At 40.3% G+C, this 15,141-nt stretch overlaps 1 protein-coding gene across 2 annotated transcripts; it reads left to right on the top strand.

The window, feature by feature from the left end:
- The first annotated feature begins 105 nt into the window (after positions 1–105).
- On the top strand, positions 106–14,910 carry CDK9 (cyclin dependent kinase 9). Of its 2 annotated transcripts, none has more exons than XM_063432579.1 (7): positions 106–639; positions 8,141–8,222; positions 9,018–9,108; positions 11,214–11,380; positions 11,479–11,650; positions 13,415–13,563; positions 13,982–14,910. In XM_063432579.1, the coding sequence occupies exons 1-7, from the start codon at positions 548–550 to the stop codon at positions 14,348–14,350; spliced, it is 1,122 nt and encodes a 373-aa protein (XP_063288649.1). In that variant the 5' UTR covers positions 106–547; the 3' UTR covers positions 14,351–14,910. The 2 variants fall into 2 exon arrangements, with proteins under 2 accessions (XP_063288649.1, XP_063288648.1); XM_063432578.1 differs by having other exon boundaries at positions 11,202–11,380.
- The last annotated feature ends 231 nt before the right edge of the window (positions 14,911–15,141 follow it).

Raw genomic sequence — 15,141 nt, 5'->3', positions numbered from 1 at the left:
GGCATATTATTCATACTGATTGTGGCCATTCTCCTGGCCTGGAGCTCTCTGTATTCCATTTATTGTGCAATATACACAGTGTGTGTATCAGCCTCCCTCCCCCTCTCCACTCCCTCCCTCCCCCTCCATCCAGCAGCTCCATGTCCCTCTCATGGTGGTTATTAAAGGGATAGTAATCCAGCCATATTGTACGTTGGAGGAACCCGACCATCAGGATTTCTGAACCCACAAACAGCGGAGGGAGCGAGGCCTGGCTGCGCCCACAGACCGGGGACTGGCCTGGTTTTAGCTGGCCGACCTGGCCCTCTCAGGCCGCCGTACCTAGGCCCTGAAGCCTAACTCGAGTGATCGCAGGGCTCCCGGAGAGCGAGGCCCAGCCGTCTGCCTTCCCCCCCGCAGGAGCCTCGGCTTCTCCCCAGCAGGCAGCCTGAACTCCACGGCCCAGCACCGGGAGAGGCCGGGGGCCGGCGGCGGCGTGTGCCCGGAGCCGGATACCCGCGGCCCGGCTGCTCCCGAGCCCGCACCCTCCGCCTCAGCAGGGTCGGCCATGTCGAAAAACTACGACGCGGTGGAATTCCCGTTCTGCGATGAGGTGTCCAAGTACGAGAGACTGGCCAAGATCGGCCAGGGGACCTTCGGGTGAGTGTGGGGCTACCGGGACTGGCAGAGCTATTCACTAACCTGCGAGATATAACGCTGAATACACACAGGGCTATTCACTAACCTGCGAGATATAACGCTGAATACACACAGGGCTATTCACTAACCTGCGAGATATCGGTACACACAGAGCTATTCACTAACCTGCGAGATATAACGCTGAATACACACAGGGCTATTCACTAACCTGCGAGATATCGGTACACACAGGGCTATTCACTAACCTGCGAGATATAACGCTGAATACACACAGGGCTATTCACTAACCTGCGAGATATAACGCTGAATACACACAGGGCTATTCACTAACCTGCGAGATATAACGCTGAATACACACAGGGCTATTCACTAACCTGCGAGATATAACGCTGAATACACACAGGGCTATTCACTAACCTGCGAGATATCAGGGATTCTAAATTAATACCAGTTATTGGCCAAAATATCCATGGTGAAAGCACACAGGTTTATTTACTAAAGTGAATTTAAAAATTTTAGGCCGAAGTAGCCAAACTGGAAACATACCTGACTTTTTTTTTTTTTTTTTTTTTATATATAATTTTCCAGTTCGGATATTTTGGCCTGACATGTGAAATAGGCACCCAGACCACTTCAGCTTAATGAAGTGGTCTGTGTGCCAGGTCCAGCTAGGTTTAACCCTTTTTTCTATAAACCTAGCAGTTTCAGAGAAACTGCTACGTTTATAAATGGGTTAATCCAGCCTCTAGCGGCTTTTTCATTGACAACCGCTAGAGGGCTTCCGCACTTCTCACTGTGATTTTCACAGTGAGAAGATGCCAGCGTCCATAGAAAAGCATTGTGAATGCTTTCCTATGGACTGGCTGAATGCGCGCGTGGCTCCTGCTGCGCATGCACATTCAGCCGTGGAGGAGGAGAGCTCCCTGCCTGGCGAGAGGGGGTCCCTGAGGGTGGGGGCACCCTCAGGGCACTATAGTGCCAGGAAAACTAGTGTTTTCCTGGCACTATAGTGGTCCTTTAACCCCTTTAAAACCGGAGGGCGTACTATTACGCCCTATTCTAAGCGACTCTAAACGCCGCAGGGTGTAATAGTACGCCCTCTGTTTTTTTTTTTCCTTACCCTGTCACCGGTGATCTCGGTTGGGGGACCCCCGCGGCAGATCCGTCCTCCTGCAGCCCCCCGGCCATGTGAGATTCAGGTCTTTGCAAGGACCTCACAATCACATGGCCAGGTTAGTGTGTGTGTGTATGTGTTTTGTTTCGTTCTAACTGTATTGTGATATTAAAAAAAAAATATATATATATATATATATATATATATATATATATATATATATATTAATTAATATATATATATATATATATATATATATTAATTAATATTGCCTGGTGCCCAGTCACAATGCAATATACAGAAATAGAAAAATAATACAGGCACTCTAGGTCTTCCAAAATTCATTGGTTTATTGTAAGTCAATCCAGAGGGTCAACGTTTCAGCTCCCGTTTGGAGCTTTCATCAGGACACATAAAAATCATATAATAAAATGACAGGCTTAAATAGGACTAGAAATCATAGACACAAACCAAAAAACAGCTGCTGCTTATTTCCTCCGATGCACGGCGTCTATTCGGCACTTCTGCGCATGCGCGCCATTATAGAAATCATCTCCCCGTCATAGATCAGCTGGGGTCCTCCACGTGACCCGGCTGCGTCACGTTGCCATAGTAGCCGCAGTAAACACTGCGGCCAAAGGCAACATTGTGTGTCTGCATGCCTGGGGGGAGAGAACTACTCCTTCTATCAGTGAAAGATCCACCCAGAGAATAGACCGGGGATATATTTCAATTGCTAATTGCCGAGATCGCCATGCATGGGGGGGATAAAAGTTATGAATACATGAAAAAAGAAACGCGTTACTAAATATTAAATTCTATAAATGCAATACTACTGTGCATATATCAAAAAATTTAATACTGTATATGTGTGTATTTTGTGAGTGAAACCTGTATGATGTATAGTAATATATATATATATATATATATATATATATATATATATATATATATATATATAACTCTACACTTTATGTGATAATACATACATAGTTATAAATCTAACTATATTATATGGAGTGATAATATACATGTGATGTAATAAATAAAATAGTGATAGTAGTGTTCAGCCTATTGATAAAAAGAGTGGAAAAAGTGTCAAGTAAGCTATGTCAATTGTACATAGTACTATGAAACTGCTATGTTTACATTAGGGTTAATTCAACCTCTAGTGGCTATCTTCCTGACAGCCGATGGAGGCGCTTCTGCGACGCTGGATGCAAAAAAAAAATTCAGCGTGCAGAACGTCCATAGGAAAGCATTGAGAAATGCTTTCCCATGTACTGTTTGAATGTGCGCGCGGCTGCGCATGCTCTTGCCACGCATGTACATTTCGCTCCACTTGGGAGCTGACATCTGCGGGGGAGGAGAGGTAATCGGCGCTGGATAAAGAGAAGTAACTGAAGGGGTTTTAACCCCTCCAGCGCCAAGGGAGGGGGACCCTGAGGGTGGGGGGGACCTAAGGGTTATATAGTGTCAGGAAAACAAGTTTTGTTTTCCTGACACTATAGTGATCCTTTAACCCCTTAAGACCGGAGGGCGTACTATTACGTCCTTTTAAAAGCGGCTCTAAACGCCGCCGGACGTAATAGTACGCCCTCCGGTTTTTAGTAACTTACCCGGTCACTGGCGGTCCCACGCCGGCGATCGCGGTTGGAGGGACTCCCAGGGAGCCCCCCGCGGCACGTCCGCCCTCCAGGAGCCCTCCCGGCCATGTGAGTGAGGTCCTTGCGAGGACCTCACATTTACATGGCCGGTATAGCTGCATTGCCAGCAGGGGGACCAACTGTAATGACAGTTGGTCCCCCTGCTGGCTGAAAATCAAATAAAAATTTTTTAAAACAGTGTAAAAATAAATAAATTATATACTTAGATTATATATATATATATATATATATATATATATATATATATATATATATATATATATATATATATATATATATACACACACACACATACACTGTCTAGGTGTATTTTAATATTAATATATATATATATTAATATCAAATTACACGTAGACTGATACTGATTAAATATATATATATATATAATTATTGTTATATATATATATATTTATAAATAATATAAAAAAAATTAATATGTAAATACGTAAAAAAATTAAATAAAAAAAATAATTAAAAATAAAATATTAAAAAATAGATAGATGTGTTTTATTTCGTTCTAACTGTATTCTGATATTAATATATATATATATATTTATATCAAAATACACTTATAACGAAATAATATATATATCTATATACATAAATATATACGTATATATATATATATGTATATATACACATATTAATTCTACACATATATTTATGTAATAATTTTACATAATTAGGTATCCTAATTAATTACAATTAGCGGGACCTGCCTGACCACCCATGCCGAAAGTATAGGGAATTTAATTTGCTAGCACTATATTTAACCCTATAACTTTCCAAGACACCATAAAACCTGTACATGGGGGGTACTGTTTTACTCGGGAGACTTCGCTGAACACAAATATTAGTGTTTCAAAACAGTAAAATGTATTACAACCATGATATCGCCAGTAAAAGTGACGTTTTTTGCATTTTTCACGCACAAACAGCACTTACAGGGACGATATTATTGCTGCAATACTTTTTACTGTTTTGAAACACAAATATTTGTGTTCAGCGAAGTCTCCTGAGTACAACAGTACCCCTCATGTACAGGTTTTATGGTGTTTTCAAAAATTACAGCGTCAAATATAAGGCTTGTGTTTAATTTTTTTCACATTAAAATTCGCCAGATTGCTTACGTTGCCTTTATGACCCTATGGTAGCCCAAGAATGAAAATTACCCCTATGATGGCATACCATTTGCAATAGTAGACAACCAAAGGTATTGCAAATGGGGTATGTCCAGTCTTTTTTAGTAGCCACTTAGTCACAAACACTGGCCAAAATTGGCGTTTTTTGCATTTTTCACACACAAACAAATACGAACGCTAACTTTGGCCAGTGTTTGTGACCAAATGGCTACTAAAAAAGACTGGACATCGCTTATTTGCAATACCTTGGGTCGTCTACTATTGCAAATGGTATGCCATTATGGGTGTAAATTTATTTCCTGGGCTACTATACAGTCTCAAAGGCAACGTAACCAATCTGGCGAATTTCAATTTCAAATGTAACGTGCTATATTTGACCCTGTAACTTCCCAAAACACCATAAAACCTGTACATAGGGGGTACTGTTTTACACGTGAGACTTTGCTGAATACAAATATGTGTATTTTATTGCAGTAAAAGCAAACAGTATTATGACATTGACAGTTAAAATGTCATGAAGAACGAAAAGAATCGAAAAAAATCTTATTTTCTCCCATTTTTTTCATATTAAATTATGTTTCATAGCTAAATATTTGATATTAAATGAAAGCCCTGTTTCCCCTGAATAAAATGATATATAATAAGGGGGGGTGCATTTAATATGAAAGAGGTGAATTACGGTTGGACAGACATATAGCGCAAATGCCAGGTTTTGATTACGTTTTGTTTCGTTCACAACTTGTACATTTGGCTGCGGTGTTAAGGGGTTAAGGAATGAAGCTCTAGTTGGCTTTTTAGGGATTCCTCCTTGATTAATTGATTTCTTTCCTGGAGCATATGTATTGTTCATTTATACAGGTTAGCACTTTTCATGGAAAGTACATTACCATGCAGAAAGGGTTTGTGCCCAGGAACACATAGAGCTTTGTGTAGAAGAAGGCAAAAAGTTATATTAACCAGTTACAGTAACGTTGAAATATTATAACATTTGACCCAGAAATATATATCTATATGGTCCAATGTCTCTACTATCCCGTGAGAAAGACACCAGTAGGTGCTAAAACCTGTGACGTGTCATGTGCATCTTTCTTGTAGGCGGTTTGTGGAAATTTGCATACTGCTTTTGTTATTGACATATTTGTATGAAATAAAGGATTTTTTTTTTTTTTTTTTTTATATTCTTTATTTTTGGCGTGCATGTTATAACAGAATGGCCCATGGTGCCACAACAGCATTCCAGGGTTAAACATTTATAAAAATTGACAACGCGGCATTTAATAATTCTGCACATTTTTATATTCATATGTGTGAACGTTTGGTGGCCTGTAGTCTTAGGAGGTATGTGTGTCACGTCGGAGCAAGTTTGTTTTCAGCTTAAACATGCATACCTATATAGTATGATACGGTTATCTGGTCTATCCTCGCTGCTAACACCTTTCTGCAGATGCTTATAGTGTCAGAGTCGCAGTGTCCACTCGTCAGGTGTGCGGTATATATGTGTGTCCATATTGTGTAAACTAGTGCCGGGGCTATAGGTGCAGCTCCTGGTGAGAGGGCTGCTTGTGTTGTATAGTCGGTAGGCTATTGTTTATGCTACTGTGGGGGGTATTATTGTGTCGTCGTCAGAGGGTCGCTCAATATAAGAAAAAACAGGTAAAACAAATATAACTGTGGTCCAGAGCTCTTATGTTGCTATAACTACTGTGGGTAGCCAACATAACAAGTCCCAATCAAACGTTCGGGAGGCTGCCGTTGCGGACCGCGCCGCTGTCGGTCGGCGGTTGCCTTGGCACGAATGTGGTCACTTTCGCCAGGTCCCAACGGTGATTCTTGGAATCGGTTCTCTGAAGGCCGTTTGGGGGCATAGAGTCCATCGGGAGTCCCAGGGTGGGCAGTAAAGCCTTTGCTTCCATGACGTCGCTGACTGCGTGCCGGGTCTCGCCTTGGAGGATCAGGAGAGTGCGTGATAGACGCCATTGGTACGGTATCCCTTTCTGTCGGAGGAGAGCGGTAAACTGTTTGAAGGACCTCCGCCATGCCAAGGTGCCCCCCGAGAGATCTGGGTAAAAGGTAAGTTGCATACCCTCGAAGTTGTAGGGATCCTGGTCTTTGATGGCCTTGAGAAGTGTCGCTTTGTCTCTGCCAGTGCGGAAATGAACTATTGCGTCTCTCGGTGCTTCGGTGGGGGCTTTCGGTGCCTTCGGTATCCGGAAACAGTCCTCCATAGTTAAGGCTTTGGCCTGTCGCGGGGGGAGTAGCGCCATTGTGAGGCGTCTTAACATGTGGGGTAGTTCGTCCGTTGAAATGGTTTCGAGGACACCCCTGATTTTCATATTATTTTTTCGGCGCATATCTTCCATCATTGCAAATTTAGCGTTGTGTATCTCGTTTTGTTTCTGGAGCCCCAGAATTGTTTGTTGCATGTTGGCAATTTGTTGGGCTTGTTCCCCAGCTGTGACTTCCACCTGTCCGATTCGGTTAGTCAGGCCCCGGAGATCAGCGCGTAGGGTTGCCACATCAGCCTGTATGTTGTGTTGCAGTTCAGCTAGTAGACTTTTAAGCACTGCTGTTGTCACTGGGTCTGTCTCTGGGCCGCCCTTAATTGCGGCGGGAGCCGGTCCAGCCGGTAGTACAGGTTCATCGTCGTCCAGCGACAGTTCGTCTGACAGATCGGAGTAGGCCTCAGGGTAGTCGGCCATTTTGGGCCCGACGGCCATTTGTGCCTGTCTCAGCAACACACCGATGTCGTGGTTTGGCCGAGTCTTGTCAGGCTTTATCCGCTTGCTTTTTCGACCCATGTTGTGTAGTAAGTCGATAGCTTGTTTCTCTGGGTGGTTCGGCAAAGCAAAATTGCAGATTAATTGGGTAATAGCTTGCGATGGCACGGAGCTCTGGAGCCGTGCGACCATGCGGCTCAGTTGCTTGGCCACGCCCCCTAAAGGATTTTTTTTATATTTGTTGATTGTTGTACCACTCGCACATTGTTTCTATTTTTTTTATTTTTTTTTGGTCTGACTGAACTTCTATGGCACGCATAAATTTAGCAAGCCCTGCTTTTTTTCGAAACATGTTTGTTTTATTTTTATAGCGTGCTTTTATTATTTTGGATACAGAAATGTAAAGATCTATATAATGACTACCCAGTGTTGTGGAGAATTTAAGAAGGCAAGAGCATATATAGATGGAGAAAAAAAAATATCTAAAGTTTAGTAACTTTGGCCTCAATTTAGTATTGTTGGATACATTTTCCAGATTAAGATTTTTTTGATTTAATATTGTAATATTTATCTTTTTTTTTTATTTTTTTTTGGATGGGTTTTTATTTTTTTTTTATATATATTTTTAGATATTTACATTTTTAAAAGTTTATCCAAAAATAAATCTTTTTGGAAAGCTTATCCAACTATTAACTCAAGGCATTTGTCCTAAAATTTGCACTTCTTGATAAATTGTCCACATTTTCTCAATTTAAAAATAAATACCATTGACGCTTAGAATTCTGAAAAATTATGGTTAAAGTCTGGATGGTATGATTGTCATGCTTATTTTTTTTTAAACTTTATTTTCTGGGTGTACAGGGAAGTGTTTAAGGCAAAGCATCGTCAAACTGGGAAGAAGGTGGCACTTAAAAAAGTACTGATGGAAAATGAGAAGGAAGGGGTAAGTCTGAATGGCATTTTAATTATCAACGGTGAATTAATTATTATGATTAGCCACCAATTTCAGTATAAATAAGGATTCTGTCTAGGGATCGACCGATTATCGGTTTTGCTGATATTCGGTATTTTCGGCAGTATCGATATCAGCCAATATAGCTACCGATATTGCCAATAATACCTCCTAGGACCGCCAGGCTTATTACAAGCCCGGCGGTCCTGGGGGGGCGGGCAGCAAGCGGTTACTCACCTCGTCCAGCGCACACTACACACACTGCATTCACTATACGCACATACTGCGTTCGCTATACACACTACACACTGCATTCACTTTACGCACACTACATACACACTCTGCATTCATTATATACACAGTCACTGCATTAACTATACACACTACACAAACACACCCTGCATTCATTATATACACAGCTCCACTGTCTAAACACACTGCATCCAGTGCATGTGGCTTGTATATTTTGTGCATTTACCTTTTAGAAATAGTTTATTTTTTCAAAATGGTAAATGTACAGAATATTGGCAAGTTATCGGCTATCGGCCTGAAAGTTAACAGATTATCGGTATTTGCTCTAAAAAATCAATATCGGTCGATCCCTAATTCTGTCTCTTTAATTGCTTGTAAATTGGCAAAATATGGTTTATCTCCCACCCCTTGGAGTAAGCATGCTCCATATCACTAATATTTATTTTGTTTGTAAGGTATTCGTTTATGAATCCAACGTAAAAGAGAGAAATCCCAAACAAACGTCAAATTTTAAAATGGTATTATTTCTTGTAGTTTCCAATCACAGCTTTGAGAGAAATTAAGATTCTACAGCTGCTGAAACATGAGAATGTGGTCAATCTCATTGAGATCTGTAGAACGAAAGGTAAATATAATTCTTTTACTATTGCATGACTTTTTGGTGTATGTGTTGTAGGTGGAGGGATTAAGTGCATGATTGGGGTGCTTGGCAGTGGGGCAACACTGATGCATGGGGTATTTATTAATAATATACTTAGTAGAGATGTGATAGGGCATCTAAATACATGCAAGGCTTGTTCTATGACAACTCGTCCTAGTGTACTTGTCATGGTACTAATCAGGTTTAAAGGGTTACTCCAAGAACCATGACCACTTCACTGATGCAGCTTGGAGTCTGTATGTGCCACATTCCAATTTAAAACACTGCTCTTACAGAGTTAAAGCCATTTCCTTCCCGAGGTATAATTCCACCTCTGGCAGCTTTATAAGCTAGCCCAGAACAAGAGTTGTGTGCTGGCTACTAGATAAGTATCAGTAGCACTGGAGCTCTCTGGTAGAGGTCTGCTAACCTCCAAATATATCCACAATTAAAGAACCACAACCTGCACAGCTTAGGGTGAACCAGAGTTTTATTGGGGAATACAGAACAAAACAAGGATACGTTTTCCGCCATGATTTGGCCTAATGGGCGAAACGTTGTCTCCTTGTTTTGTCCTGTATTCCAAAATAAACAGATCTGGTTCACCCTACGCTGTGCAGCCTGTGGCTCTTCACTTCTGTCAGTTCTGTTTGCATTTGGCATCTGTCGTCAGCATGCCGGCAACAGACGAGCTAAAACAGAAAACCAACACAACCTCTGAGAATGGTGGCGGTGGAGTGAGGGGTAGGTTAGTATGAATATAACTGCTCCTAAAGCAAATAACTATATCACTAATCTTTTTATAAGAAAGCTTGAAAAGTATCCCACTTCCCATTTTTAGTAACATACTAACTAACTCATTGGTTGTGCTGCTTTAAATGTTTATTTTAAAGACGTTCATGTATTTATTTGAATGTCTTATGAAGATATATTCTGGCATACAATATAAATCATCATTAACTCATTTGTGGCACAAGACCAGTGCCTCATACATTGACATGCATTGCTGACACATTGGTGCACTTTTTGCTGAGCACTGTATGGCTGCCAGTAAACCCCTTCCAGAGCGTTTTTTAATATGATTAGGAAAAGAACTGTCTCAATTTCAAAGGCGACAGTTCCTCTTTATTTGTCTTATCTGACTTTCCAAACGTTGTTCATTGTTTTGGTTTTATTATTGTCCATTCAAACCTTCCTACAAATCCAAAAATGTGCTAATCGGGAATGATACAAGTGATATCCTTATTAAAAGAACTGAGTGCCTTGGCAGCGAACAGGGATTAAACGTTAATACTCATTACAGCTATAGGATTAAAAAACACAATCCTTTTTTTCGTAATGTTATCACGGAGATTTATAACGGATTTAGCTAACCTAACTAGCTATGAAACAATAGTATAATCTTAATTCATCTTAAACTTTTATTTGAGCAGGAAGGAGTTAATAGTAGCCTTCCTCTCATATGGTTTATATTAAGAGTATCCAGGCAAGCTAATTGTCCTGGCTAGATTATATGTCAGATTTTTATCTTTTTTTTGTTTTGTTTTTTTTGTTTGGTGATGCATGTGTAAAGGGGGGAAGATTTAGTCAGCGTTTCACATAACGTATTTCTTAGTTAAATTTATATAAGCATGCATGTGGTGAAAACATATTTGGGGAGATGTATAACAAACTCAATATATCTACATTGCTAAAAACATACGGTAAGCTCTTTTAACAGTGCTCATTTATTTGTGGAGCATTAGATACTTTTATTGGAGGTGCCTAAATAAACTTCTGATAGTTGTGGATTCAAAATAAATGTGTACAAATGTTATGGATCCTATGGCATTTATTTCTATTACACTAAAGTCAAAGTTTCAGACCCACTATTTCAATTCTTTATTCAAATCGTAATCTGCTGTTTCACTGACAAGTTTGTACGTAATATGCCAGCGCACAGTTTCTCAATTCTGTCAGTTCTATACATCTCCTCATTTTGTTTGGTGTTGGTTTTTTTTGCATGTTCCATGTGATTTGCTGTATAATGCTTATGCTGTGAATGTCAGAGCGTTTTCGAGACTTTTTTGCCCACCTAGTTTCTCCCACAGCAAACCAATACAACAGATGCAAAGGCAGTATTTTCCTGGTATTTGATTTCTGCGAGCACGATCTGGCCGGCCTGCTGAGCAATGCGCACGTCAAGTTCACCCTTTCCGAGATCAAGAAAGTGATGCAGATGCTTCTGAACGGCCTGTATTACATTCACAGGAACAAGGTCAGCACATGCCTAATCCAGGGATGCAATATATTGGTCTGTTTGCATGCTCTCATTTTGTTTGTACATTCTGTTTTAATTGACCGTTTGTTTAATAGATTTTGCATAGAGACATGAAAGCGGCAAATGTGCTCATTACAAGAGATGGAGTCCTCAAACTTGCAGATTTTGGCTTAGCGAGAGCATTTAGCCTTGCTAAGAACAGCCAACCAAACCGTTACACAAACCGCGTGGTGACCCTTTGGTATCGCCCTCCTGAGCTATTATTGGGTAAGGATTTCAACCATAAAAGCAGCAAAATGTTGCAGACTGTTGGCTTACATTTTCAGCAGCTTAGAGCTGTTTTTGCTGGGGGTGGGTGTATTTTCTTTTTGGTCAGTATCATATCTATATAGTAATATATTTATTTTTTTCACATAGAAGTGTTAAAGGCACATTGAGACATAGTTGAATATGTATATAAAAGTAATAGGATTTACCTTGTGCATTTTACTGCCTGCAAGAAACTGTGATTTTGAGAGCTGTGAGGGAGAGCCAAGAGGTAATTTAACTACCCCATGTGCAATCACGGTTTCCTTCTTTCAGTCAGAATGCGTGCAGAAGTCATTAGAACAGCTCACTGTTTGATATAAATGTAGACTTCATGGTGCAATAAAATTTAAAACCGATTTACAACATATGAAGAATGCCTGTCCAGTCTCTGTGCTACATTTCAGTGGCTGAGCCTAAAGGGTTACTCCAAGTAGGTTGTAATGGTTAAGATGCCTGGCGTACCCTGGCCCGATTCCCCAGTAATGGGGCAGACTGTTCAGCAACGATTTGTCCTCTTACCTGGGTCCCCACCAGTCACTGAGTTTCTTTTCTACACTGGTGATGCGCTCTGGCTTCTGTAGAGCTCCCGAAACCAGAACCCAACCCAGTCACCATTTATTGTCTGAGAGCGTCAGGTGACCACTCTCTGCCAACGAATAGCACACTGTACATGAAAATGTATACAGAATTGGCATTAGTCAGCACGGGATTCTTGTTGCTGGCTAATAGAAACATAGAATGTGACGGCAGATAAGAACCATTCGGCCCATCTAGTCTGCCCAATTTTCTAAATACTTTCATTCCTGGCCTTATCTTATAGTTAGGATAGCCTTATGCCTATCCTACGCATGCTTAAACTCCTTTACTATGTTAACCTCTACCATTTCAGCTGGAAGGCTATTCCATGCATCCACTACCCTCTCAGTAAAGTAATACTTCCTGATATTATTTTTAAACCTTTATCCCTCTAATTTAAGACTGTCATCTTGTTGTGGTAGTTTTTCTTCTTTTAAATATAGTCTCCTCCTTTACTGTGTTGATTCGCACTACTGGAGGTGGAGTTACTGGCAGCAAAGTGGTTAGACTTTGTATGTGAAGCATTTCATACTGAAAACTTGCACATAGACTCCAGGCAACATAACCGCTTCAAATTAATTCAGAGGTCATGGTGCTTGCAGTATACGTTAAAAGGGACACTCTAAGCACCATAACCACTGCATCTTATTTAGTAGTGGTTATGATATTTGGCAGTTGTCCCTAAAACCCTGCTTTTTATAACCATCTCATATTTGGGATTTTTAACTTTATTAATGATGCACAGCTTATGCTCTACGTTCACATATTATGTTAGTGGGATAAGAGGGGATCAACTTGTAGATTTTCAGGAACAGCACCATAGCATCATGATCACTACAAAAATCTTTGGTTATAGTGCTTGGACTGCCCCTTGACATTCAGGCAATATAGTATGTTATAAATAGTACAGAGTGTCTTCCTGTACAAGGTAAATGACTCTCAGTATGTACTTTGCGTGTTTGAGTACAGTGGGGTTACTAGGAGTGAATGAACTGGCAGAGTGCCCTTTACACTCGGGAGGCTTTAAAAATCACATTGCCTGAACAGTTCTAGTGTTTGCAGATCTCACTGTCCCAGCTGTTCTTTGATAATTTAATAGATTGATAAACACACACACTAATTGATTATTAAATTGATTTATTTCAGGAGAGCGTGATTATGGTCCCCCAATTGACTTGTGGGGTGCAGGTTGCATAATGGCAGAAATGTGGACAAGAAGCCCCATCATGCAGGGAAATACAGAGCAACATCAGCTGACACTCATCAGTCAGCTATGTGGGTCCATTACACCAGAGGTGAGTACAATCTTGATGAGAGCCTCTTCTAGCTTACCATGGTTGTTATTGGGCAGTTTACTCTTGGGATCTTTGGTACCATTTCCTATTAAACTTTCTCAGCATCATTGGACACATAGTTCACTCTTTTTTATGATGCGTTTAGTGGAGTTATTGTTAAATAAATGGGAATTTTAGATCCTAGCTTTTTGTCCTATCTTTGGCGGCAATTTTTTTAAAAATTTTTTTAATTGCACAAAAAAGAACTTTGGGATGTTAAATTCCATTGATTACATTCGATCGTAACAGACTAACAAAATCTGTAAAATACATTCTTTAATTATTTCATTAAATATATGCTATGACTGTCTTGCCATAGTACACTTATCCAAGTCTAGTTTTATAGAAGCTGATGCCATATCTTTTCTCCTCCTTGCAGGTCTGGCCCAATGTTGACAAATATGAATTATACCAAAAGTTAGAACTCCCCAAAGGCCAGAAGAGGAAGGTGAAGGAGCGACTAAAGGCTTATGTAAAAGACCCCTATGCATTGGATCTTATCGATCGGCTGCTCGTCCTAGATCCTGCACAGAGAATAGACAGTGATGATGCACTCAACCACGACTTCTTTTGGTCCGATCCAATGCCTTCTGATTTGAAGAACATGCTCTCTACCCATAACCAATCTATGTTTGAGTATTTAGCACCTCCCAGACGAAGAGGTGGTCACATGCCCCAGCAACCAGCAAATCAGGGAAGGAACCCAACAGCTGCCACTAACCAAACAGAGTTTGACAGAGTATTCTGAAGACATTGTAGACTGTACCCACTCCATCCTGTATTTTATTTTGTGCTTCCACAAAGATATAGAGGAAAGAAAAATCCTTAAATCACTGCCTTCAATGCAGAAATTTTGTTGTGCGGGAGGAATACTCATTTTATTTTTCAAATCACGTCAGAGACTTTGTGATGGACATTTTCGTCCGGTATACTGATCCTCCCTGGATTGTTACTGATGGGCAACTTCATTCAAATTCAATAGATGAGCACTTTTGCAATTACTTTCTAAACATTGGGAAACCCATCTTTTGGCACTATTAAGACAAATCCTGCTTTCGAAAAGCGTTTGATTTACCTTACCTAAAGAGGGGGGGGGGGAACCCTAATTTTTATTCCCCATTTATTATATACTTGAATTAAACAAATTGTGCTGTTCAGTTGTGGCGGGTGGAATCTCACACTTTTATATTGCGTACCGGACGCATGCTGTATGTACAGTGCATCGATTATGAATTTCAATGTTCTTTGTGCGTCGTTATATCTATGCATTTGATACTAGACTGTAAATTAAATGGTTATGCTTTCGTATTGGTCTTGTGTAGATGTCCAATTATTTTCTGTGATTCTCTAACACATCTGTGCTGCATTGTCAGAGGAGAGAAAAGGGGGTCAAACTAATTTTTATTTTATTATTACTAGATGCTGAATTTGATGGCTTGTTACTTCTAATGGAAGTAGTGATCATGGATCTTGGTCATGGACAATACAAGCAGTTGTCGTAATTTTTTTTATTTTTTTATTAAACATACCGCAGTGTTA

This window comes from Pelobates fuscus, chromosome 9 (genome assembly GCF_036172605.1).
Source record: "Pelobates fuscus isolate aPelFus1 chromosome 9, aPelFus1.pri, whole genome shotgun sequence".
NCBI lineage: Eukaryota > Metazoa > Chordata > Amphibia > Anura > Pelobatidae > Pelobates > Pelobates fuscus.
The sequence above is the reverse complement of the archived record's forward strand: the minus strand, read 5'-3'. Positions and strand labels throughout refer to the sequence as shown.